The 27,839-nt window shown below is 44.6% G+C and overlaps 1 protein-coding gene across 1 annotated transcript in view; it reads left to right on the top strand.

Annotated features, from left to right (window-relative positions):
- Positions 1 to 27,839, top strand: part of LOC309400288 (KAT8 regulatory NSL complex subunit 1-like) — a 529,998-nt gene that overhangs the window by 446,831 nt on the left and 55,328 nt on the right. Inside the window, exon 15 of the mRNA XM_081968699.1 lies at positions 2,071 to 2,128. Within this exon, the coding sequence (XP_081824825.1) occupies positions 2,071 to 2,128 (58 nt within the window). The remainder of the gene's footprint in view (positions 1 to 2,070; positions 2,129 to 27,839) is intronic.

The raw sequence follows: 27,839 nt of genomic DNA, 5'->3' as shown, positions 1-27,839 counted from the left end.
TTGTCGAGCTGCCAAATAACTAGTTCCAAACGCAAGGCAACACCTGGCACAGAGTCTCTTATAGTTGCAAACAGAGGTTTTCTCTCTTGACACGACTGAATGAACTTATTGTTTCCTGCAAAAGCCACCTCCCTGTTCACTCCTCTTTTGTTTCCTATGGGAGGGTCCAATCACCTCCTTTTCAAGCAAAGTTTTTTATTTTTTATTACAAAGTCTTGCCCGGGTTTTCCCCTTTTACATTCTCATATACATAATTCATTTTACCATTTCCAATTTTAGCCATATTATTTTCTTCCCATAGTTTCCATCTTAAACTTATTTTTTTCTTAACACATAAACAATATCATTTTTTGCCCCTTCAGAAGATTACCAAATTTATCATTTCATTTTCCATCTGTTATTCTATTTTCTATAGGTAGCATACAGTATATCCTAAAAAATTAATTTTTATATAATAAGAATTTTACTTAGTTATCCACAATTAATAATGTTAATATAATTCCCTCACATCTTAATTAGCTACGTATCATTAACAGTGTTAACATATTTCATTTTATTCTACTAATATATCCCTTCTTTCCCTTCCTCCTTTTCTAACCATTTTCTCTTAGTTCATCTCTTACTCTCTTTAATGTTCCACTTTTGATCAATTTTCTGGTTGTCCTTTTATCCCATGTTCTTAGATTCCGGGCCAATCACCTCCAAGGTGTGGCTTTACTCTTAAGTTGACCCTGCTTTCTTAGTTGTTCTTGTCTTCTGGCAACTCTGCACATGCGCACACTGGGAACAGGCTCCAGCTATTTTTCTGCCTCGCTGCAGTCTAACTCCCTCTCTGCCTCCGACGCAGAGCCATAGTCTGAGCTTTCCTCAACCCCCAGGACTGGCCCATATTCCTCCCCAACTTCCTAACTGTCTGACTCTGCTGCCAGCTCTGCTTGCTGCCGGCGGGCCACAACACTACCTTCTTGAGATGCTTTGTTCCTCAATGAAAATATCTCCATAAACTCCATGGAGAAAAGGCCAAAGGCAAGAGTAGCAGAATTCCCTTTACTGTTGTATCCAGGTAACAATGCAGGCAGTGACGTGCAGTCAGGTGAGGCAAGTGAGGCACAGCCTCACCACTCTCATCATGAAAAAAAAGTAAAAGGAAAAAGCTGAGCTAGTTGCTGCCTCACCGTGGATGACTCTGCTTAACCTCACTGGTGCTCTCCCTCCCCAAGTGTAGTGACTTCCTCCCCAGGCCCCCATTCATTTCTCTCTCACACACACACAGCTGGATAAAACTATATAAAAATCTAGCCCAGCTTCACTGATCACAAGTTTGAAAAGGCAACGTGGCTCCACCTGCAATCAAACTACACTTGGGGAGGGAGAGCACAAGCGAGCACTGAGGAGACCACAGGAGGAGGCAGGAAGCCAGGCAAAGAGCCATGCTGTAGTACACACACTTCCCCCCAGCCTCTTTCTTTTGGAAGGCTCGGCTCGGCTCCCCTCCGGCTTCTCTGCCTCTCCTCTCACCCCAGCCTGCCAGCAGGAGGTGGTGGGTGGGCTTTATTGTGTTCCAGGCATTTCCCACCCAGACAGGAGGCGGCATTTGCAATGGTGGACGTGTTTGGGAAAGGCAGCAGGGGAATGGGGGGGGGGGGGAATGGCAGAGGAGCTGCTTTCAAGCCACTGGAAAAGATATCCAATCCAAATTTTGTGTGTGGGGGGTTTGTTTGAGAGTGAGTGAGAGAGGGAAGGGGTAGGAGAGATAGTCCAATCCAACTTCTGTGTGTGTGTGTGTGTGTTTGAGAGAGGGGGAGGAAGGGAGAGAGGGGGGAAGGAGGGGAAGGAGAAGAAAAAGAAAAAGAAAGAAGGAGCAAAGGAGAAAAACAAATGCTGTCGCTTTAAATTGGAACTGAGCATGCCTGGCTGTGGAATTCTGGGAGTTGAAGTCCACAAGTCTAAAAATATTTGAAACCCAGCACTGTGTCAGTGCCTCACCAGTCATAAACCTCACCGCACGTCACTGAATGCAGGGGATGTCTTTCCTTACTGATTCTTCTTTGTTTTGAACAATTGTTTCAGCTGGCGTATTGTGGATGTTGGTGCTCTGAAGGTGAATACAGATGAAGACACTGAAGAGGTAATTGTAATGACTTTCCTTAGTTGTCTGTGCTTAATCTCCATTCATGAGATTCTGTGCAGATTCTGATGCTGTATATTATATTGACATATGTTGACTTCTAAATATATTTACATACCTGTTACTCTCATTCCTTCAGTGCAAATAACTTTACCAAAGGAGATGGCAAAACCTGGCACATGAATGACTTTCTTATCATCCTAGAATGACCATGTGATCAACACATGTTGACTTTTTCCAAGGAAGAATACTTTTTGAAGCAGTCCAGAGCCATTATTTGGGCATGTTAAATGGCTGATAGCAATGGAAGTATCTGCCTACCAGGGCATTTTTGGACAAAAAAATAGAATTATACTTCAGTGTGGCTGCTGTCACTGTTAAGAAACTAAAATTGGAGAGCCAACTGATTTTCTGGACATAGGTTTCCCCACCCCAGCACCCACTAATTTTGTGGAACTGCCATTCCCAGCCAATATTAATAATTGTGTCTGGATAATCCTTGGAAGGCACCAGCTCAGGCTGGGAAGACTGTCTTGTGAAGGTTTGTTATTTATATAACAGAATAACACAGTTGGAAGGGACCTTGGAAGTCTTCTAGTCCAACCCTCTGCTCAAGCAGGAGACCCTATACCATTTCAGACAAATGGCTGTACAGTCTTTTCTTAAAAACCTCCAGCGATGAAGCACCCACAACTTTTGGAGGCAAGCCGTTTCACTGTTTTATTATTCTCACTGTCAGTAAATTAGTTCTAGGTTGCTTCTCCTTGATTAGTTTCCATCCATTGTTTCTTGTCTTGCCTTCTTGTGCTTTGGAAAATAGGTTGACTCCCACTTCTTTGTGGCAGCCCCTCAAATATTGGAAGACTGCTATCATGTCACCCCTAGTCCTTCTTTTCCCTAGACTAGACATACTCAATTCCTGCAACAGTTCTTCATATGTTTTAGTTTCCAGACCCCTCATCATCTTTGTTGCTCTTCTCTGCACTCTTTCCAGAGTCTCTACATCTTTTTTATATTGTGGTGACCAAAACTGGATGCGGTATTCCAAGTGTGGTCTTACCAAGGCGTTATAAAGTTGTTAGATCAGGGCAATGAGAGGACAGACTCCAGTCGAAGGTAACAACAGCTCTTTATTCAAGTCAAACATGTACAATCCAGCAACTGTGGGGTCTGGCAGCTCTCCTTTTATAGGGAGCTGGCAGACCTCTCAACCAATGAGAGTAACCCTTTTTTCCTGCCTAAACGACGGACCTGAGTGAAGACTACAGCAGTTTATGTAGATATCTAACAAAAGTGGTACTATCACTTCACATGATCTTGATTCTATCCCTCTGTTAATGAAGCCTAGGATTACATTGGCTTTTTTTGAGGCTGCAGCACACTGCTGGCTCATATTTAAGTGATTGTCCACTGAGACTCCAAAATCCCTTTCACAGTTACTGCTGTTGAGCCAAGTTTCACATAATCTGTACCTGTACATTTGGTTTTTCTTGCCTAAGTATAAAACCTTGAAGTTCATTTTGTTAGATAGGACCCAGTGTTCAAGTCTTTCAAGATCCATCTGTATCTTAAGCCTATCTTCTGGGGTGTTGGCTATTCCTGCCGGCTTGGTGTTGTATGCAAATTTGATGAGTTCCCTTTCTATTCCCTCATCTAAGTCATTTATGAAGATATTGAAGAGTACTGGGCCTAAAACAGAACCTTGGGGTACCCCACTGCTTACTTCCCTCCATGTAGATGTAGTTTCGTTAAAGACTACACATCGAGTGCAGTTTGTCAGCCAGTTATGAATCCATCTGGTGGTGATGCTGTCTATCCCACATTTTTCTAGCTTACCAAGACGTAGGTATTGGTCTACTTTGACAAATGCCTTACTGAAATCCAAGTATACTATGTCCACAGCATTTTGCTGGGCCACTAATATAGTCACTTTGTCAAAGAATGAAGTAAGATTTGCTTGGCATGTTCTGTTTTTGACAAGCCCATGTTGGCTTCTGGTTATAACTTCACTTGCTTCTAGGTGTTCGCAGATCTGCTGCTTGATTATCTTTTCCAGGATCTTCCCAGGTATTGATGTCAGGCTGATTGGTCCATAGCATGGGTGTCAAACTTGCAGCATCACATTGCCATCACGTGATGTTTCGTGTCATTTTTCCCCTTCGCGGAGCAGAGATGTGCGTGGCCTGCGCTTGATGCATCCAGCCCACAGGGACCAGTTTGACACTCCTGGTGTATACTGTAGTTTCCTGGATCTGTTCCCTCCCCTCCTTTTTTTTAAAGATGGGGACCACATCAGTTCTTTTCGAGTCCTCTGGTAGTTTCCTGGTGCTCCAGGATCTTTGAAAGATATGGTTCATTGCAGTGGTGGGTTGCAGGCGGTACACCCCGGTACGACCATACCGGTGCCTGCCCGGAGCACCGGGTACCGTTCCGGTACGGTGCTCCGGAGGGCCCGCCCACCCGCCCGAGCTCCTTACCTGTATTTGAGCTCTTCCACGCTTCTGCGCAGGCTCACGGAGTGCACGGCAATTGTGCGATGCTTCGCCGAGCAGCTGGAGCATCGCGGAGGCGTTGCAAGAGGTAAGGACGTATGCGTGCGCTGCACACATTCATGTGGTGGACGCTGGGCCCCATTGCACCGTACCAGTTGCAACAGGATCGGGAACCCACCACTGGTTCATTGGTTCTAAGATTACATCTGCCATCTCTTTCAGAAATCTGGGATGTAATCCATCAGGTCCTGGTGATTTAAACTCGTCTAGAGTGGACAGGTGTTCTCTTACCAGATACTTGCCTATTTTAATTTGAATTCCTAGTCTGTCTTTTATGGTTCTGTTTTTGGTAGGTTGGGCTATTTTTCTTTTTGTGTTAAAACAGATGCAAAGAAAGAATAAAGAATAAAGCAACTTCCTTGCCTTCTTGTCTGTTTAGTAAACTGATTGTTTCTTTGGCTTTTTTCTTGTTTTTTAACATTTTGAAAGAAACTTTTAAAAAATATTTTTAACACTAGTCTTAGTTCATTCTGAGCCTTAGCTTTCCTGACTTCATCTTTGCAAATTGGGGCTATATGCTGGTATTCTGCCTTAGTTATATGTCCCTCTATCCATGTTTTATACTTACCCTTTTTGTCTTTCAATTTATCAGGGAGTTCTTTGTGTAACCATTCTGGTTTCTTCTTGGATTTCTTATTTTTCTTTTTCAGTGGTAATGTGGTAGACTGGGCTTTTATAATCATATTTCCCAAGCTTCTTGTGTTGTTTTCTCCTTTAAGATTTTCATCCATTGAATCCTTCCCAAGCACTCTCAGATTTTTTGAAATTGTTGAAATGAGCTCTTTTAAAGTCTAAGACACTGGTTTGATTATGTTCTATTGCTTGTGTCTGCATTATATTGAATTCTAATACGACATGGCCACTCTTCCCAAAGTTCCTTCAACATCAACTCCATCTATCATTTTTTCTATGTTAGCAAGAATTAGGTTCAGTACAGCTGTCCCTCTAGTTCCCTACTCTACCTTTGGGATGATAAAGTTGCCAGCTAAGTTGGTTAGGAAACTGTTTGATCTCCCATATGATGCAGAGTTTGTCTCCTAGTTGATGTCAGGGTAGTTAAAGTCCCCCATTACTACCATGTGTTTCCTACATAGGTTTGTTAACTGATTAGCAAAAAGTTCATCTATTTCTTCTGCTTGGTTGGGTGGCCTGTAGTATACACCTATGGCAATGTCATTCTTTTTTCCTTTTATATTAACCCATATGCATCTTAGGAGGTTTTCATCCTTGGTTTTATGCATTTCTGTAGAGATGTAGTGATCTCTTACATATAATGCAATTCCACCTCCCATTTTTTTAGGTCTGTTTCTTTTGAACAAGTGAAATCCTTCCATCATTATATTACAGTCATGAGTTTCATTCCACCAAGTTTCAGTAATGGCAACTATATAATACATTGGCTCATGTAGTAGTACTCAAGTTCACCCTGTTTGTTCCCCAAACATTGAGCATTAGTGAATAGAAGCCCTTCTTGTAGGTAATGCAGATTCTGATCTAGGAGGTTCTCTTGGCGGCACCAACCCTTGAGCCAGTGATTCATTTCTAAAATCCTTTGTTCCATCATTGGATGTTGACCTTTTGTTGGAAGTTGAAAACACCACTTGTGCTCCTAACTCCTTAACTTTCTTGCTCTTGATACTGTTTTTAAGTTCATTGCCATGTTGTTAGTTCCCACATGAAGGAGAAGAAAGGGATAGCAATCTGTGGGCTTGATTATTTTTATAAGGTTCTCAGCCACATCTTTGATTTTTGCTCCAGGGAGACAACATACCTTCTTCCTACATTGACAGACTGGTCTACCGATGGCTGATTCCCCTGATAATTGAGTCTCCTATCACGAACACTCCAGAGGTGGTATTCAGCAGGTTCTGACCAGTTCTGGAGAACTGGTAGCAGAAAATTTGAGCAGTTCAGAGAACCGGTAAATGCCACCTGTGACTGGCCCCACCCCAATCTATTCTCTGTCTCCTGAGTCCCAGCTGATCAGGAAGAAATGGGGATTTTGCAGTAAACTTCCCCTAGAGTGGGGAGGGAATGGAGATTTTACAGTATCCTTCCCCTGCCATGCCCACCAAGCCACCCCCACCAAGCCATGCCACGCCCACCAATCCACGCCCACAGAACCGGTAGTTAAAAATTTCAAATCCCACCACTGCTCGCCTTTTTTTCTTAGGAAAGTCTGTGGGCTACTTTTCTTCCAGTCACAGGAACACTTGATGATGTCCCTTTTCCAGGTGTCTGCATGCTTTCTTCCAGGGGGAAGATATGAAATCAAGTTCTCAGCTCCAGTGGGGCTTCACTGGACTGGGCTTAACTAGACAGCAGTGGCATTGTTTTGGTTGTTTTTTTCTTCTATGAGTGACATGTTTACATCTGTCTAAAAATCTCTAAAGGTTCATGTACAGGTTCATTTCTTCTAGTAGTTGTTCCTTATTATGTTCAATTTGGATACAGTCTTCTTGCTTAGATTTGAGTTTCTACTTTCGTAGGTTGAGTCTCAGTGGCTAGAGTTGTCTCTAGATGCTTTACTTTTTCTTTCAGTAATTTGTTTAGTCTACATTTGGTACATGTGTAATCTGGGTCCTCCATGGGCATAAGCACACACATGGAACATATTTTGCAAATCACAACAGTGTCAGTCTCTATTTCCATGACTATGTTTCTTTTCACTAGTTCATTGAAGTATTAAAAATTTTAAAAGTTTACAAAATATTCAAAAAATGTAAAAGATTTTTCCAATTTTTTAAATCAAAATTTAAACATCCTAAAAGTTGATTTCAAAATTTTCAGTTTTTTTTATTTAAATTTAACATTTTAAAACTTTCAAAATTTAGAAGATGACAATATTAATGGAAAAAGAAGAAAAAAGATGCCTTTTATATTGAAAAGAGCTATGTTTTTAAAGACTTGTAGAGCACTGCTAGAATGGGTGTAGGACACTTGATCAAGGTGACATTACTGTACCCACTTCACCCACTTCACCTCCGCCCCCCCCCCCATTGCAGCTGACCTATCATGGATGTTCGTTTTCAGCTGGCCCTCCACCAGAATTCCTGCCTCGCCACTGGTCCCCCATCCTCTCCCCCTGCCCCATGGCAAATTCACCCAGGGACGCTTATCCCTAGCCAATTTGCATTGTGAGACAACTATCCATCAACCAATCCACACACTGAGGGATGGGCCTCTGCCTTCCCATTGGACGGCAGCGGCCTTGGGTGCCGGGGAGGCAGGGGACAAAGCCGCAGGTCTGCATGCAGGGCCCCCAACTGGCCTGCGTGTTTCAGGAATCATGCAAAGTGCTCCAGCCAGGGAAGCAATTTGCATGCAATCTGTATTGCTGAGAAGGGGAAGGGGAGAGGATGAGCCAGGGAGGAGGAAGGGGGAAAGAAAGCTGGGCTACACTGACTGCCTCTGCAGCTGCGGAAGGGAAAAAGAGAGGCGTGGGGGAACTCCCAACAGTGATACTATCCGTCTGCTGCTGGAACTGACTCTGCTCCAGTTAATGGCCAATTGCATTGCTGCGGCATGTGATGTGGCTTGCTAATGTGTAGTACTCAATGGGCGTCTGCTTCAGAGTTGCTGCTTGTATCTCAAATAAAATATATTTTGTTTTAATAGAATGTTTGGGCAGTAAAGCCACAGAAGCTGGTGGAGCACCAGGGAGGGGGAGAGGCAGCAGACGCCAGGACGCCCTCCTCTTTCTCCCTTTCATGGCCGCAGAGGTGGACAGCACAGCCTGGCTTTCTTTCCATTTCTCTCTTTCCCCAGCTCACCCCATCCCCTTCTCTTTCCTCTTTTAGCCCCTGGCCATGCAGCACGGGGGAGAGGACAGGGGACTAGGGGCGGGAGAGGAGTGCTGGTGGAGGGCCAGCTGGGAATGAATTCCCATGATAGGTCTGCTGCGATGGGGGGGGGGATGGATTGAAGTGGGCACAGCAATGTCACCACGATCAATTGTCCCATTCCATGCTAGACTGGGAGACACATAGATTTCTAGTAGGATGCTATGCCAGAGGCAGGGACCATGACAGAGAAGTCATGTGTCTTGGGGCCCTCTAGGTAGCAATTTATGGGATCCATAGCATACGAATTCTACCCGAAGCTACTGGATAGGCAGAGATCATGGAAGATAGACAGTCCTTCAAATAACTCAGCCTTGTACCATTAAGAGTTTTGCAGGTAGTCCTCGAATTATGACCATTTCTTCAGCAACTGTTTGAAGTTACAGCAGCGCTAACCACTAATGAATGCTGCCTCAATTCTCCAAGTGCCACAGTGCAAAATCATTCCCCTGCCACCCTCAGCTGACATTACCTGTCTTCCACTGCTGATGCATGCCCAGCCTGGCCATATACGAGGCAGCTGCTGGCTATGCCAGTTCTATTTCTTGAGACCACTTGCACTGTTCTCCAATTAGCATGCCCCTTTCTCACAATCATTCAGAAGCTTTATGAAAACTTTCCAAAGCATCACAAGAGTAGGAGAACATGAACAGCCTTGCAGCTGTGGGCTGAGGCATGCAGCCAGGCATACTATATGTTATAAAAGTAGGATTGTGGCATTAGCATCGTGATGTGTTTGGCTATGTTAGCTGTCTTTCTAGTAAGGCTAGAGTTGAGAGAGAGGGGTAACCTTCAACGCAGAAGGCAACAAGCTGTTGCTTGTTATGCACTAAGAATAAAACAGCTGTCAAATTAGTGTTACATCTCACAATGCTTTTAAATGAAAATCTCCTGTCCTCTGCTACACCCTATTATACAGGTATTAGTAGGTTTTTAGGCAACACCTAAGTACCTCTCAATAACTATCTCAAGGTGGGAGGCTGCCTCATACTTGGAAACAATAATCTTGTTTATTTGGTGTAGAGCAGCATGTTTATATTCTCCAGGGCTGATGGATCAGTCACGTTAGGGAACATTTGTTTTGCTTTATGCAAGCCAGCAGATATTCTATTGTCGCTAAAACTTCACTTAATTATAGTATGTGAAGACACTTTCTCTTTCTGCCTTTCGTAATTATTCTTTTTCCCAATTCAACACAAAAGGAGGTATTAACATTATTACAGGCATTACAAGAATCTATGACCCAAAGTCATAATGAGATAAGGAAAGATATAGGAGAAGTGAGAAACAATACGGGAGAGCTGAAAGAAAAAAATCAGAATATGGATGAAAAATTTGAGAACTTCCAACAAAGGATATTAAAAAGTGAACAAAAGATTCAAAAAATGGAGGAGAAAACAGAATATATGGAAAAGAAAGTAGATGATTTAAATCAGCAACTGACACAAGCAAACAAAGAATTAATAAATACTGTGAGACAGAAAAAGCTGATCATTATTTAAGGTTTCAAAACATAGAAGAGAAGGGAGAAGACCTACCAGATATAATGAAAGAACTGTTAGCAAAGGCATTAGGCATAGACAAAGAGGAAATGGATATGTAGGTGGACGAAACATACAGGATCTATAAAAATTACGTGAGAAGATACAATCTTCCTAGGGAGGTACATGTAAGACTAATGAAAAAATAATTAAGGGATGAGATACTCTATAAGGCAAGAGATGAACCACTAGAATATAAAGATAAACAGTTGGTGGTTTTGAAACAAATCCCTAGGAGAGTAAGAGATCTACGAAAACAATATCACTTTCTCACCACAATCTTGGTTAAACATAATGGATAATAAAACTACAGGATACATTACATAGTCAACCTGAAAAGAAAAGAGATATAGTTCATGATTTTTATGAGAGATTATACGAATCTGACAAAATTAAAGAGGAAAGAATAATACAGTATTTGGAGAAAGCCAATTTACCTAAAATCCCAGAAACAGTAAAGAATAGGCTGGAGGAAAGAATATCAAAGGCAGAGCTAACGAACACAATTAAAAAGCAAAAACAAAAACAAAAAACAAACAAATAAAACTCCTGGACCAGATGGTCTACCAGTAGAAATATATAAAGAATTAGAAGACACCTTGAGTCTGTCAATGCTAGAAGTATACAATGAAGTGTTAACGGAAGCTAAAATCTGAACCCATGGAAAGAGGCCTATATTACTCTGATCCCAAAAGAAGATTTGGACATAACCCAAATAAAAAATTGTAGTCCGATTTCGTTAGTAAACGCAGACTATAAAATTTTCTCATCTATAATTGCTGAAAGATTAAAAAGCTTTTTAAATGAATTCATTCACCCAGATCAAAACGGGTTTTTACCTAAGAGACAAATTAGAAATAATGTCAGAATAATTATGGGTGTACTAGATTATTATGAAATACATAATGAAAAACAACTAGCGTTAATATTCCTGGACGCACAGAAAGCATTCGCTAATATAAATTGAAAATTTATGTTGCAACAATTAAGTCTTCTGGAATTTGGAAACGAAAAATATAAGCTCCAAGCTTTCGCTGATGACTTAGTAGTTATATTAGAAGAACCCATAGAAACTGGCCCTAAATTGATAAAGAAAATTGAGGAATATGGAGAAGTGGCAGGGATGAAAATAAACAAAGATAAAACCAAGATATTAGTCAAAAATCTCACCAACAAACAGAAAAAGGAATTGACAGGAAAAAAATTGGCTTACAGATAGAAAAATAAGGTTAAATACCTTGGTGTTTTCTCAACAGCAAGGTGTGGTGTTCATCAAAGAGGACAATTATACAAAGTTGATACAACAAATTAAAATAGATTTGGAAAGGTGGAAGAATGTACAGTTATCAATGCTAGGGAGAATTGCAGTTGTGAAAATGAACGTATTACCAATATTACTTTTTTTATTCCCAATCATACCAGTAAAATTAGAAAAGTTTTTTTTGACGAACTAAATAAAATGACTTTGAAGTATATTTGGCAAGGTAAAAAATCGAGAATAAAATTGAAATTACTACAGGACTCTAGGAATACAGGTGGTTTTGGGCTCCCAGACTGGGAGTTATATTATCAGGCCTCAGGTCTCACCTGGCTAAAAGATTGGGTAAACTTAAATAACAGAAGACTATTGTTACTTGAAGGGCATTACTTGCAATTAGGCTGACATGCCTTTCTCTGGTATGGCAGAACTATGGTGCACAAATATTTCTAGTGGCATTATGTGAGGAGTGTGTTGCTTAGCATTTGGGGAAAAATTAAACTACAACATTATAGGGAAGTACCAGTCTGGCTGTCTCCAATGGAGGCAATAATATATCCAAATCTTATAAATTGGGGAAAAATTGTATGTTACAAGGATATTTTAGATGAAAGGGATGATCTTAAATCCAGACAACAATTGCAGAGTCAGGGGATGGACTTATCTTGGTGGCCATATTTTCAGATCCAATCAAGGCATTAAAAAGATGTTAAACTATGGGGTGTAAATAAAGAACAAACAGCATTGGATAAAATTTTAATGGGGACGGATGAAAAATTGATTTAAAAATATATAATTATTTACTGAACTATAAAATGGAGGAAGAAATAGTTAAAGAAAATATGATTGCCTGGGCAAAGAATTTTGTATACAATATAGAATTAGAAAAATGGTTAAAAATTTGGGAGAGAAACTACAAACTGACGATGGCCGTGGCCTATAAGGAAAATCTCTACAAAATGTTTTATAGGTGGCATTTGCCTCCTGCAAGACTGGCCAAAATGTATAAGAACTCCTCCGCCAAATGCTGGAAATGTAACCAGATCCAGGAACATACTACCACATGTGGTGGACGTGTAAGAAAGCAAGGAATTACTGGATGAAAATTCATAATTGGTTAGAAATTATAACTGAGCAACATATTGAGTTTAAACCAGAAACATGCCTTTTAGGTATACTGTCGGAAAGTTATGACAAAGCAACCATATATTTAGTGCTACTGTCAGCTCCGGCGAGCCCAGAGGCCCAGAGCTGCCATTTGGGGGGGGGACGGGACTGGGCCAGCTGCCAAGACTCGTGGTTACCAGATGGAGATCTCCCTCTTCCACAAGCAGTCCAGCTGAGAACTCTACAAAGCTCTTCATTACTGACTGCCGGGAGGTTTCCACTGAGAACAATGTTTGGGGCAGTGGGCTTCGGAGATAATGGATGTGGCAGTGGTTGGAGAGATATTGCAGCAGGGTCCTTGGAACATGGACCCCGACAGGCAGGGGGAGTCATTGGACAGTCCAGAATAACCAGTCCAGAATGGTGTAGTGCCCAGGGGGCTGCAATAGTAGGAGATCAGCAGTGCAGACTAGGGGTACCCCAAGCTGCCCGGGACACCTGCGGGAGATGAGCGGCACGAGAGAGCTATGCATCCCACCCTCTCCTTACCCAGAGTGGGTCTCCAGCTGGTTATGGGCCTGGAGTGATGGGATACTGGAGCCCACTGGCAATACAGGCTACTTTTGACAGTAGCCCGGAAAGAGTGGCCCTCTTCTTAGGCCAGGTGTTAACTCACATGGATTGTTACGGGCATATGTATACGTTGCAGCGGGACATGGTGATGGCCGTGACAGCAATGATGGATGGAGAGACTGCCGACTGGGTGGCTGATTTGTATGGGGATCATGCTGTGGAACTCGGGGACATTGGTCTGTTCCTGATGGCACTGCGGGAAAGGTTCGTGGATACCACCAGGATCCAATGGGCAGAAGCGGAATTGCTGACTGTAAGACAACGATGGAAGTCAGTAGCCAAATACATCAGAGAGTTTCGGCGTCTGGCCGGCAAAGTGAGGATGTGGACAGAGAGATTGGTGGTGCATTACTTCAAGGCCAGTCTTGACCGAACACTACACCAGGCCTGTGTCTACAGAGGGTTGCCACCTAGACTGACTGCATGGTTCCAGGCCGCTATGAAATTAGCTATAGAGTTCCGTGAGGATAAGCCAGGAAGGGAGTGGGGTACACAAGGACAAAGACTGCCACAGATGCATCCTATCAGATTTACCCCAAAAACCTCGCAACCCACAGCGATCTCCAACCTTCTTCCCCAATGGCAGCTGGACAGAAAACACCCATCCAGCCACCCATAACATGTTTTTGATGCAGGAGGCCGGGGCATAGAGCAGCAATGTGCCATAAGACCGGTTGTCCAGCGCCCATGAGCACATCAAGAAAAAAAAGGGGGACGGCCAGGAAGAGCATGAGGGGCGGCCAGGAGAAGTCACACGGGGCGAGTCAACCAGTTCCTACACCAGTTGACTCCAGCCCATTGGGTGATATGCTCAACACCGGTGGAAGTGACGGGGAGGAGGGTTCCGACCCGATGGTAACTAAGCCTATCAAACCTTTTATGATACTGGTAGTGCTGGAAGTGGCCAGGCAACAACAATGTACAGCCCTGATCGATTCAGGGTGCACTTGTTGCTTAATGAATGCCACAGTCGCTGATAGTCTGGGGGTGGGCCTCAGGAAGTTGGCTAGGCCGATCTGATTTGAACAGATGGACGGGTCATTATTGGGGGACCAACCAGCCATGCATGTAACTGATTGGGTGGTATTGCAGAGAGGGCCCCATCGGGAGGTCCTGCGTTTTGTAGTGGTTGCAAACATTACAGAGGAGATTGTACTAGACCTGGAGTGGTTGGACAAATGGGGACCCACAATATGGTGGGGTGGTGGTAGTAGGCATCTTAGAATAGGCCTCGGGCCCAGTGGGATTGCAAGCTACAGTGCCATTGGTATATACAGCTGGGGAAGAGCGACTCCCTCATGTATATGCAGACTTAAAAGATGTATGCAGTGAACAGGAATGTGATACCTTGCCCCCTCACCGCCCCACAGATTGTGCCGTGGAACTACTCCCTGGGGCTAAACAGCCAAAGCCCCGAATGTATTCTATGACCCCACAAGAGCTAGCAGAAATGAGGGCATACATAGAAAAGAACTTGAAAGGGGGCTTTATTCAGCCAGCTAGATAAAGGGTAGCCGCCCCCCTTCTTTTCCGGGAGAAAAAGGATGGCGGCTTGCACCTCTGTGTCAACTTCTAGGTGATTAATGCCGTCTGTGTGGAACATCTGTACCCTCTCCCTTTAATGAAGGACATGCTGGCTAGGTTAGCGGAGAGACGCATATTCACATAATTAGACCTCAGGGAGGCGTACTGTAGGGTACACATTCGGGCTGGTGACGAATAGAAGACAGCCTTCAATTGTCCTCTAGGCAGTTACCAGTTCCGGGTTATGCCCTTCGGACTGCAAGGAGCCCCAGCGGTGTTCATGCAGCTAATTAACGAGGTGCTGCATGAGGATCTGTATCAAGTGGTACTCGTCTATTTAGATGATATCCTTATATATACCAAGACCATGGAGGAACATGTAACTCTTGTACGTCAAGTGCTTAAAAAGCTGCGGGAAGCACATTTATACATCAAATTGTCTAAATGTGAGTTCCATAGGATGCAACTGGATTACCTTGGGTTCCATATTTCACCTAAAGGCGTGGAGATGGACCCCACGAAGGTAAAGGCGGTGTTGAACTGGCAGGCTCCTAAAACCCGCAAGCAGTTGCAGAGTTTTTTAGGGTTTGCCAATTTCTATCGCCAGTTCATCCCGTCCTTTGCCCAAGTGGCCCTTCCACTAACCGACCTCTTACGTACAAAACATCTCACGACAAACCCTAGATTGGGGAGCCCGGTTGTGTGGACAACAGCATGTCAGCAAGCATTTGAGCATCTGAAGTCCTTGTTTGCACAAGAGCCAGTATTGAAACATCCAGATCCCACTAAACCATTTGTGCTTCAGGCAGACACCAGCGATGTGGTGGTGGGCACAGTCCTCTTACAAAACAACAATGAAAGTGTCAATGCCTAAGGCGTTTCCATGACTACTATCACCTTGAAAAGGGGAGGAAAATTCTATGCATACTTTTGGCCAGAGTAAAAGTCTCATATTTCTGTACTGGGATGTGAATGCGCATGTCCAGAACCCTGCCATAATGTCCTGTTGGAGAATGTGATTAATGACCTCAGCCAGAGGGGAAGGGGCACAGGGGTAAAGGTCAGACACCATTAAGTGTGATTTAGTTTCAGCTACACAGAAGTCCATGCCAAGATGTTAGTCCTAATAAACAAATGGTTTTACTTTGATTTTCGTCTCGGGGCTCATAAATTATTTAGGGCAACTCTTGGAACCTTCACAGATAGCTGACACTCACTTTTAAACATCTATCAAGATTTCCGGGCTTCCTGAATCCCGGGCTCTCCAGTCACTCCCAAATATTTGGAGTGCTTGGAGGGAAAATCAGGCAACCATGGCAGAAGGTGGATTATCGGAAGAAAGCCTGATTGCAGCTGGAGGTATGCGGCAAAACTCAGAAGCAGAAGCAAGAAAAGATAAGTACTGGTGGAAATTCCCTTGCCCTAGTCCAAAGCCCCAGATGGAATCCCGAAGGAGTGCAAAAGAGCAACGGAGGGAGGAAGTGAGGGGAGGGACATCTGATCTTGTTGAAGGGAAGAGATGCAGACTGGAGCACAGCCCCCCTCCCCATCTTGATTGTAGGAGAAGGAGACCAGAACAGCAACCAGTACCTCTCCCACGCAGCAGGCCGGCTGCCAAGAGCAGGCCACCCCCTCCCTCTCTCCAAACTAGGGGTGAAAGAGATAACCAGCCATATCAGGTGCCAGCATACCAAGGCCGACAGGAGGCTGGGGGATTAGGGCTGGATGACCCACCCCAATTCAGGGGAAAGTTTGACGGAGACTCAGACCAGCTAGCCCTATTCCTTGATTCAGCTGATATCCACCTAGAACGCTATGGGCACCTCTACCCATCCCCCAGAGCCATGGATCACCATCGCAGAGGGTCTAGAGGGAGAAGCAAGGGAATGGCTAGCAGCCCTCCACAAGAGGAGAGCCCCCCAACTGCAAGACATAGATGACTTCCTGCAACTACTGGAGGCCAGGTTTGAGGAGGTGGAGGAGGAGGTCCCATATGCAGAAGAGGAACTCAGCAACCTGAAGCAGAGAGGCCGCCCCATCAAAGAGCACATCCATGAATTTAGGAGGGTCATAGGAAGAACAAGCCTGGACAAGAAAATTGCCCAGGTAACTGCATACTGCGACATCCCAATTCAACTCTCTGAGTGGTTGCGAGTAGCAACAAAAGTCGACAGCGGGCTGCGCATCAACGACATGACAAAGTAACCGGACACACAAGAGAGAGGTCAACCTGACCTGAAACCACCCAGCCGGCAGGGAACCACAGCACCACAGCAGGCTCTGAGACCAGCCCTCCCTCGAAGTCCGCTGAAATGTTACAGGTGTGGGGGGATGGGCCACATGGCAGCTGCATGCCCAACCCCAGCCCCAAAACCAAGGCCAGACCCACCGCCCAGGGCACGACCAGAACGAGGGTCCAAACGTACCTCCAACACGTCCGGGAAAGCCCTCCAGGCTGCAAAGGCCCCTTTCCCTTCAGGCGAAATTGATGGAACCCCATACAGCGACAACCAGTCGCCCGAATCATATGACAGCAAGGACGAAGGAGAAAATGACCCAATGGTGAGTGAATCAATTCACCCTTTCCTTTTTCCAATACACCTCACAGCCCCCAAAACAGGAAACCAGGGGGATTTTCAAGCCCTAATAGACTCAGGCTACACAAGGTGCTTGATCAACCTAACCACAGTCCTGAAACTGGGGATCAGAGCAAAAAGACTGGCCCACCCGATCCGGTTCAAGCAGGTCGACGGGTCCCTAATGGGAGGAGCCTTTGCCACCCACCTAACTGAACCAGTGAGGGTAGAACTAGCGGATCACTGGGAAGTAATTAAATTCATAATAGCCCCCAAAATGACAGACGCAGTCATACTGGGACTTTCCTGGCTAGAAAAGTGGGGACCGACCATCTGGTGTCAAGGGGGTACCCGAAGACTTAGGATATCAAGGAGCCCCCAAACCCTCCCACACCAGCAAGCAGAAACACCACCCACGCTGGAAACCCCCCAAGAAAGCCCACGAGAACAACTGGCAACCACATCCGACAAAACCCCAGAGGCCGAACTGATTCCGATAGAATATCAGGACCTCGCAGAAGTATTCAGCGAGCCTGAGTGCAATTATTCTGCCTCCCCACCGGGAGACAGACTGTGCCATCGAAATCATCCCCGGGGCAAAACTACCCAAACCCAAACTGTACGGCATGACGCCCTGGGAAATGCAAGAGATGCGCAAATACAAAAAACTAGCAAGAGGGTTCATTGAGCCAGCCAAGCCACGGGTCACAGCACCAGTCCTCTTTAAAGAAAAAAAAGATGGCACCATGAGGCTGTGTGTGGACTTTCAAGGGTTAAACGGGGTATGCGTACACAACCTATACCCCCTCCCCGTCATGAAGGATATGTTATCTCATCTGGCCAAGGGAAAAGTCTTCACCAAACTAGACTTCAGAGAAGCATACTACCGAGTACAAATCAGAGAGGGAGATGAGTGGAAAACAGCGTTCAACTACCCCCTAGGGAGCTTTCAATTCCAAGTGATGCCTTTTGGACTTCAGGGGTATTCATGCAGTTAATAAACGAGGTGTTGCACGAGCAGCTCTACAAGGGGGTCCTCCTCTACCTATATGACATCCTTATCTACACGGAGACCATGGATGACCACGTACCCCAAGTACTGGAGAAACTTCTGGCAGCCAACCTATACGTCAAGGTATCAAAATGCGAATTCCACCATGCACAGTTAGACTACCTGGGTTACAGAGTGTCAAATGAGGGAATAGAGATGGACCCAGTGAAAGTGCAAGCCGTCCTAAGCTGGCATCCCCCTCGCACCCGCAGACAGCTACAAAGCTTCCTAGGGTTCGCGAACTTCTACAGGCAATTCATCCCCTCCTTTGCGAAAATTGCCAAACCCCTAACAGACCTCCTGAAGACAGGGAGCCCAGGAACGAAACCCCGTCCAGGACAACCCCTACAGTGGGACTTAACCTGCCAAGAGGCGTTCGAGACACTAAAAGAAATGTTTGCAAAGGAGCTAGTGCTGAAGCATCCTGACCCTGAGCAACCTTTCGTGATCCAGGCAGATGCCAGTGATGTGGCAGTGGGAGCGGTGCTACTCCAAAGAAACAACCAAGGAAGCTTACAACCCTGCACCTACACCTCCCGCAAGCTCACAGCCACAGAGAGACGATGGGCCGCATGGGAAAAGGAGGCTTTCACAGTGAGATGGGCACTGCTAACCTGGGGACACCTGTTGGAAGGGAGCCAGAAACCGTTCGAAGTCTGGACCGACCACAAAAATCTGGAGGTGCTTAGGACCCCATGGAAACTATCACCCAAACAAGTCCGATGGGCTCAATACTTCAACCGTTTTGACTGTGTCTTAAAGCACATTCCAGGTGGGAGGAACTTTCTAGCTGATGCCCTCTCCCGCATGCCTCAGTACAAATGCGAACGGGAGCATGTAGTGGACGCCATCATTCCCTCTACTCAAACAGCTGCCCAAGTAACCACCAGACGGCAACGCCGTGACCGGCAAGACCAACTCACAAGCGACCTAACCACAAGACTCAAAACCGAACAGCTATCAGACCTCTGGTTCCAAAACAACCAACACATCTTGATGAAAAGAGATGACCTTGCATGGAAGGGGACGAAACTCTATGTCCCAGAATCCCTACGTACCCTAGTTTTCCAGAGGAGTCACGACGCCAAACCGGCAGACCACTTTGGGTTCCTAAAGACTTTACACTTAGCCCGGAGGCAGTTCTGGTGGCCTGGCATAAAGAAAGATGTGGATAGGTACGTGAAAAGTTGTTCCATTTGCGCCACAATGAAGAGACGACCAGGAAAACCCCCTGGACTACTGCAAACAGTAGCAGAGCCAACGAGGCCATGGGAGGAGATCGCAATGGACTTTATAGTAGAGTTGCCAAAAAGTGGGGGAAACACAGTGATTTGGACTGTAATAGACCTGTTCTCCAAACAGGCACACTTCATACCCTGTAGCGGACTACCCTCAGCTCACAAGCTGGCTAAACTGTTTGTGAAGCATATCTACCAACTGCATGGAGTACCTCGAAGAATTATCTCAGACAGAGGGGTCCAGTTCACGGCTAAGTTCTGAAGGGAGTTCCTGCGGTCCATTGGATCATCTGATGGTCTTAGTTCAGCTTTTCATCCAAGCACCAATGGGGCAGCAGGGAGACTGAACGCCATGGTAGAGCAGTACCTGAGGTGTTACGTGAACTATCAGCAGTCCAATTGGGCAGACCTTTTATCTTTTGCTGAGGTCGCGTACAATAATGCTGTCCACAGTAGCACAGGACTCACGCCATTCAAAATAGTGACCGGTATGGACTTCGTCCCAATGCCTTAGTATCCAAGGGATCCTCCCTCTTCAGTCAGCTTGACTGGTTGGATGTCGATGCTGAAAGCAACCTGGGAAAATGTCAAAAAGGCACTGGCTAAAGTGGCACAAACCTATAAGAAACAGGCAGACAAACACCGGGCTCCGCAACGGCCATTTCGGGTGGGAGAGAAGGTTTATCTCTCCACAAATATTTGAGATTAAAACTGCCTAGCAAGAAACTGGGGCCAAAGTTTATGGGGCCATTCCCTATAGTAAAGATCATCAACCCAGTCACAGTGCTATTGAAACTGCCTCCATTGTTGGGGAAGATACACCCAGCATTCCATAGCAGCCTCTTAAAACCCGTGATTGGATCCACTCTGAGACCACTACCCCAGGAGCCCCTATGGTCATAGGGGGCCAAACCCATTATGAAGTTCAGCGTATCCTTGATTCAAGGTGGCACAGGAGACAACTCCAATACTTAATCAAGTGGAAGGGCTACCCATTATCGGAGACATCTTGGGTGAAAAGTAGAAATATCCAGGCTGATCGCCTTATAGCAAAATTCCATGCAGAAAATCCAAGCAAGCCTGGGGGTGGGACACATCCCTCAGTTATACACCTGTACTCAAATTGCTTTGTTTTATACAGGTTGCTTTCAGGAAGTGAGGGGAGCCGGATGTCAACGCCTAAGGCGTTTCAATACTTTTGGCCAGAGTAAAAGTCTCATATTTCTGTACTGGGATGTGAATGCGCATGTCCAGAACCCTGCCATAATGTCCTGTTGGAGAATGTGATTTATGACCTCAGCCAGAGGGGAGGGGGCACAGGGGTAAAGGTCAGATACCATTAAGTGTGATTTAGTTTCAGCTACACAGAAGTCTGTGCCAATATGTTAGTCCTAATAAACGAATGGTTTTACTTTGAATTTCGTCTCGGGGCTCGTAAATTAATTAGGGCAACTCTTGGAACCTTCACAGAAGGAGCCCTATAGCTGTGTGCCTACACCTCGAGGAAGTTGACAGGGACCGAACGCAACTGGGCCATTTGGGAGAAGGAGGCATTCGCGGTCCGGTGGGCCCTGTTGATGTGGCGGCATTTACTAGAAGTGGGAGGGATGCCCTTTGATTTCTGGACGGACCACAAGAATTTGGAAGCCCTCCAGACCCCACAACGATTGTCACCAAAACAAATGAGATGGGCCTTATATTTCCGGCGATTGAACTTCCAATTAAAATATATACCATGTGGCAAGAACTTCTTAGCCGATGCCCTCTCCCAGAAACCACAATATGACAATAAAAGGGAGGATCTAGTGCAGGCTATCATTCTAACGTCACAGCCTGGGGTGTTAGCCACTCAACAGGCCCCACCCACACCAAACCTGTATGCCCACAAGGAGGGCCTCCCCAAAGCAATCCAAGCAGCACTCCCAAATGACCAGTGGTTTCAGGAAAATCAAACTTTATTAACACAGTGATAGGGTTTTGCCTGGAAGGGGTCGAAGTTTTACGTACCAAGTGTGGTACGTGTAGCCGTGCTGCGGCGCTGCCACGACTTTTGCTTGACTGGACATTTTGGGTTCCTCAAGACTCTGCATTTAGCAAATCGCCAGTTCTGGTGGCCCCACATGAAGAGGGACATAGAGGAATATGTAAGGTGTTGTGTTATTTGCACTACCATGAAGGTGTTTTACAGCAGGTGGCAGATCCGATTCGTCCATGGGAACAGATAGCCATGGACTTCATCGTGGATTTACCGGACAGCCGAGGGAACAAGGTCATTTGGACGATAATAGACCTGTTCTCAAAACAGGCTCATTTTGTAGCGTGTACCGGTGTTCCATCTGCTAGGAAGTTGGCCAACCTGTTTATTGCCCATGTCTATAGACTCCATGGCATCTCCAAATGGATAATTTCAGACAGGGGAGTGAAATTTACTGCCCAGTTCTGGCGCAGATTCGTGGCGATGGTGGTGTCTTCACAGGGACTTAGTACAGCCTTCCACCCCGCAACCAATGGTGCCACGGAGAGGGCAAACACGATGGTGGGACGCTACTTAAGGTGTTACATCCAGTAGCAACAGACCAATTGGGCTGAACTCCTCCTCTTTGCAGAAGTTGCATATAACAATGCAGTGCAGAAAAGTACAGGTTTTACCCCATTTCAGGTGGCTACAGGTGGGGAGTTTGTCCCTATTCCAGAGTGTCCTCAAGTGTGCCCAGATGACATGACCTCGCAGGAGTGGATAGCCCGGATGCAAAAAGTTTGGAAAGTGGTGAGGGATGCTTTATGTCACTCTTTTGCCACATATAAAAAGAATGCCAACAAAAGGCGGACGGCGCAAGGACCTTTCCACATGGGCCAGAGGGTATACCTCTCCACTAAATATCTCAGGCTGCCGTTGCCATGGGTAACCGTTGCCACTGCCATCTCCGTGGTAGAGGGGCTGTATGTCAGTTCCAGCAAGCCCAGAGGCCTGGAGCTGCCATTTCGGGGGGAAAACTGGGCCAGCTGCCAAGACCATGCTTACCAGATGGATATCTCCCTCCGCCACAAGCAGTCCAGCTGAGAACTCTACAAAGCTCTTCATGACTGACTGCCGGGAGGTTTCCACTGAGAACATTCCAGAACTGATAACTGACTGAGAACAATCCATGATTGATTGCCAGGTGGTTTTCATGCTGTGTCACGAGGTGATGGGCGTGCATGCATGTGGGGGTGGGGTTTAGCCTAAATACCAAGTAACTATAAAAGGTGGTAGGGAGCACTGGATGTCAGCTCTGACAATTTATTCATTGCCTTAGTGCTTTGTTGGTCAATTCGTGCTGTAGGAAGATAAACTGCATTTTCAAACCATCTTTGTATTTGGCTGTTTTCATTAACCCTTTGGAACCTGACAGCTATATATATTGATGGCAGCAAGAATCATATATGCTAAATATTGGAAAAATGTGAACACCCCATCAGATGACAATGTAATTAGGAAAATTTGGGATTGTTCTGAAATGGATAGATTAACCTTAAAAATTAAAGATAAGGAAGACTCAAAATATTATAGGACATGGAATAAATTTTATGAATGGATATAGACAAGAGGTAGAAATGTTAGTATGGAAAACAAAGATGCTATAGAATTATGGATATAATATGGAAAAATTGTAAATAGGCTAATGTAAGTAGAAATTTAGTTAAAGCTCCTTTTCTTTTCTCTTTTTTCCATTTGTTGATTATTATGATTACTGTAAATATATTACTGTTATAGTTATTAGCTTGTTACATATGTTAAGATTTGTTATTGATATTTCTTTGGCTTTGCTTTATTTGTAATTGTTACACTGTATGTTCAATAAAGTATAAAAAAAGTTTATTCCCAAACTTTTTCAGTCCACCGCCCCCTTGGTGCTACAAACTGATCCTCAGTGCCCCCCACCCAGTGGTGGAATTCAATTTTTTTTACTACCGTTCTGTGGGCGTGGCTTGGTGGGCGTGGCTGGGGGAGTCATGTGACTGGCCGGTTTGCATGACGGAAGGAAGATAGTAACATTAAAATTCAAAACTGTAACAATTAATTGCACATTTATTCAAAATCCAATTTAAAAACCTTTGTAGTTAGTTAATTCAACAAAATTGTTGAACATGATCCAGTGATACCAGGTTTTCAAAGTCTGATAGTCATTTATTAAGAACCTTAGTAACTAGTAACTTAGTAAACTTTGTAAAATTTAGTAACTACTTCACTGTTCAGTAAATTCTTAATGTGATGGATGGGCTTGATGAAGTGATACCGGTTTCCCAATGTCTGGTTTTAAGTCACTTAGCAGGAGTCTTAAATCACCACATTCAGTAATCTGGAGTCGTTTTCTTTGCTTGGAGAGAAGTTGGATGACCACACTGAAGCCACGTTCCACCAAATATGATGTTGAAATGCAACAAGGAGCTTCTTAACCACTGTCCATAGTGCAGGATAGCGATCAGAAATTTCTTTCTGTAACCAAAACTCTTGGTACGATTTCTTGAACTTTGGCTTCAGCTCAATGTCACCAACATTTGCTTGAATTATTTGATGAGATTATTGCATGGTACCTAGGGATTCCCAATATGGAAAGTGAGAATGGGAACATTTTAACAGATCTATATGTTCTTGGGTTATAATTTTCACTAAAGAACCATGGGGATGGAAAGGGAAATATAGACAATGGAGTCCAATCCCCTTCCTCAACAGTTTGGAAGCAAAGAATAACTCTAGCAAAATGTAGCCTTTTACCTCTTTGGGGAATCTTTTTTAAAAAAATTATTATTATTATTATTTTCCCCAATACAAGGGTCATCCACAACTACATTACATTTTCCACACTCATATTTGTGATTCCTTATAACTTCTTTAAGCTAAACATTTTTAGTACAAATCAACACATTGACATATATATCACTAATGCAGTTTCCTATCTCTTCCATTGACGCAATTAACACCTTATGTATTGAATACAAGTATATCAAGTATAGGTTAAACATGAATTGAAAAACATCTAATTCAAATGTATAAGCTGCGAATTTATTATATAATCACAGGCAAACATTGCACTTATGCCAAAATCCTCTACCCACGCACATTATAAGACAGATAAAACTGTCTTAGCTGGCTGTTGTAAATATTACTCTGCTAATTCATCAAGAAATGCTACTGCATGAATCCTTAATGCAGAAAGCAGCTAAAAGTGATTTTAGCAATTTTCTTCCCAAGTTAATTCAAAATGTATAGCCAAATGTTCCTCTTATTTTTTCCCCAAGCACTAGGGAGGATTATATTCAAAACCAGACACTTTTGCTTTGTGTGTGTTTGCTTGCTTCTGGTCTCCAGAGTCAGAGGGGCCGGTTGGGACCCCCAGAGGTCATCTAGTCCCACCCCAGACAGTGCCCCCCCGCCCCACATTCCCCAGCCCCGCCTCCTCTGGGAAGGCTCCGGTGGGGGAGAATGTGGAGCCCCCACCCCTTCTGCTGCTCTCCCCCACCCTTCACTCTCACTCACTCCCTCTCTTCGCAAGCCGGGCGTCTGCAACACTACTGGGATGGTGAGCATGGACGGGCCATCGCCCCGGGGAGGGGAGGTCTGGCCGCCAGCAAAGGGCTTCCGCCGAGGCGCCCCGTGCAGGCAAAATAGCGAGCGATGGAGGATCAGGCAGGGCACCGAGACCCCTTCGCCTCCCTTCGCTGCAGCTGCCGGGCGCGGACGGACGGAGGTAGCCAGAGCGGCCTGGGCGGGCGAGCAGGCAAGCGATGGAGGATCAGGCAGCTCGCTCGCTCGCTCGCTCGCCTGGGCTTCCCTGCCACTGTGGCTACCTCTGTCCGTCCGCGCCCAGCAGCTGCAGCGACCTCATCAAGACAAAGTGGGAGTGAAGGGAGGCGAAGTGGCCTCCCTTTGATCACTCACTCCCCCCGCCCATCTGCACTATGCTAGCCCTGCATAGCTCACTGATTGGCTTGGTCACCAATCGTCCCGCCCGCCTCTAAGAGCCCTACCTATAGAAAGCCAAGCAGAAAAAAAGGTAACTGGGTTTAGATAGGGCTCTTAGAGGCAGGCGGGTCGATTGGTGAGCCAGCCAAAGCGGTGGGCAGGGCTAACATAGTACAGACGGGCAGGGGGAGCGAGCGATCGAGCAGCTTCCGGATGGGCGGGGGTGAGTGAGCGAACTGGTTCTGAATGGCTCGCTAGAGGGGGCCACCTCCAGCACTCCTCTGCCAGCCCCCCTTGCCCCTTAGTGCCCCCCTAAGCCATCCCACCACCCCCCATATGGCGGTACTGCCCACTTTGGGAACCACTGGTTTAAGTTCTGTTAATATTAATAATACAATTAAATTACCTAATCCTAAACTTCCACCTTCTAAGCATAGCTTATTTTTAATTATAATAAATTCTATAAATTCTATTATCTGTTGATATATTTATGCTACTATTTTCCCTATTTGTATTTTCTACTTTTTCATTTTATTAATATATTTTATCACTATCCATCATCGCTTAACCTTCATTTGCATCATTTGTTACCATTTTTATTATAAATTTTATTTTAAACACATATCCACGTAAAGAAAAATAATTGTTACCTTTTTAATCACCCTTTTATTTCTCTCTTGGAATCTTATAACTCTTTTTGATATTTTTATACCCACTGAGTATTCCCTTCAGGTTACACTTTGTCTCTTTCTGCTGTACCATTTGAGCACCCATCCATAAGTCTTTCTTTTTTTTTTAGAGATTTTCCTTTTTCCCCCTGTTCCATTATAAACTTTTAAGGAATTACCTTAGAATAGAATAGAATAGAATAGAATAGAATAGAATAGAATAGAATAGAATAGAATAGAATAGAATAGAATAGAATAGAATAGAATAGAATAGAATAGAATAGTTGGAAGGGACCTTGAAGGTGTTCTAGTCCAACCCCCTGCTGAGGCAGGAAACCCTACACCACTTCAGACAAATGGATATCCAACATCTTCTTAAAAACATCCAGTGTTGGAGCATTCACAACTTCTGGGGGCAAGTTGTTCCATTGATTAATTGTTCTAACTGTTAGGAAATTTCTCCTTAGTTCTAAGTTGCTTCTCTCCTTGATTAGTTTCCACCCATTGCTTCTTGTTCTACCCTCAGGTGCTTTGGAGAATAGTTTGACTCCCTCTTCTTTGTGGCAACCGCTGAGATATTTGAACACTGCTATCATGTCACCCTTCTTTTAATTAAACTAGACATACCCAGTTCCTGCAACCGTTCTTCATGTGTTTTAGTCTCCAGTCCCCTAATCATCTTTGTTGCTCTTCTCTGCACTCTTTCTAGAGTCTCCACATCTTTTTTACATCGTGGCGACCAAAACTGAATGCAGTATTCCAAGTGTGGCCTTACCAAGGCATTCTAAAGTGGTATTAACACTTCATGTGATCTTGATTCTATCCCTCTGTTTATGCAGCCTAGAACTGTGTTGGCTTTTTTGGCAGCCGCTGCACACTGCTGGCTCATATTTAAATGGTTGTCCACTAGGACTCCAAGATCCCTCTCACAGTTACTACTATTGAGCAAGGTACCACATATACTGTACCTGTGCATTTTGTTTTTCTTGCCTAAATGTAGAACCTTACTGTCAACTTGTAAAGCGTTTCCATGACTACTATCAAGTCAACATAAAAAAAGGGGGAGTAGAATTCCATGCATACCTTTGGCCAGAATTAGGTCTCATATTCTTACAGCTGATGTGTGAAATGTGCATGCTCATAGCCTGCTGTAGCATCTTGTTGATGAATGTGATTTATGACACAGACAGAAGGGAGGGGATACAGGGGGGTAAAGTTCAAATGCAATTAAGCGGAAAACAGTTTCGGCTCCACAGAAGAACATGGCAAAATGTTGATCCTAATAAATGAATGGATTTCTTTTGAACTTTGTCTTGAGGCTCATAAATTAATTAGGTCATCCTTTAGAGTCTTCACACTTACTTTTTTCACCATTGAATTTCATTTTGTTAGATAGCACCCAATGTTCAAGTTTGTCAAGATTCTTCTGTATCTTGAGCCTATCTTCTGGAGTGTTGGCTATTCCTGCCAGCTGGGTGTCATCTGCAAATTTGATGAGTTCCCCATCTATCCCCTCTTCGAAATCATTGATGAAGATGTTGAAGAGTACTAGGCCTAAAGCAGAGGCTTGGGGTACTCCACTGCATACTTCCCTCCATGTAGATGCAGTTGCATTGAGGACTACAAGTTGAATGCGGTTGGTCAGCCAGTTACGAATCCATCTGGTGGTGATGCTGTCTAACCCACATTTTTCTACTTTATCTAGTAGTAGGTTATGGTCTACTTTATCAAATGCCTTACTGAAGTCCAAGTAAATTATATTGACTGCATTCCTCTG

This window comes from Natrix helvetica (genome assembly GCF_964273705.1).
Source record: "Natrix helvetica genome assembly, chromosome: W".
NCBI lineage: Eukaryota > Metazoa > Chordata > Lepidosauria > Squamata > Natricidae > Natrix > Natrix helvetica.
The sequence above is the reverse complement of the archived record's forward strand: the minus strand, read 5'-3'. Positions and strand labels throughout refer to the sequence as shown.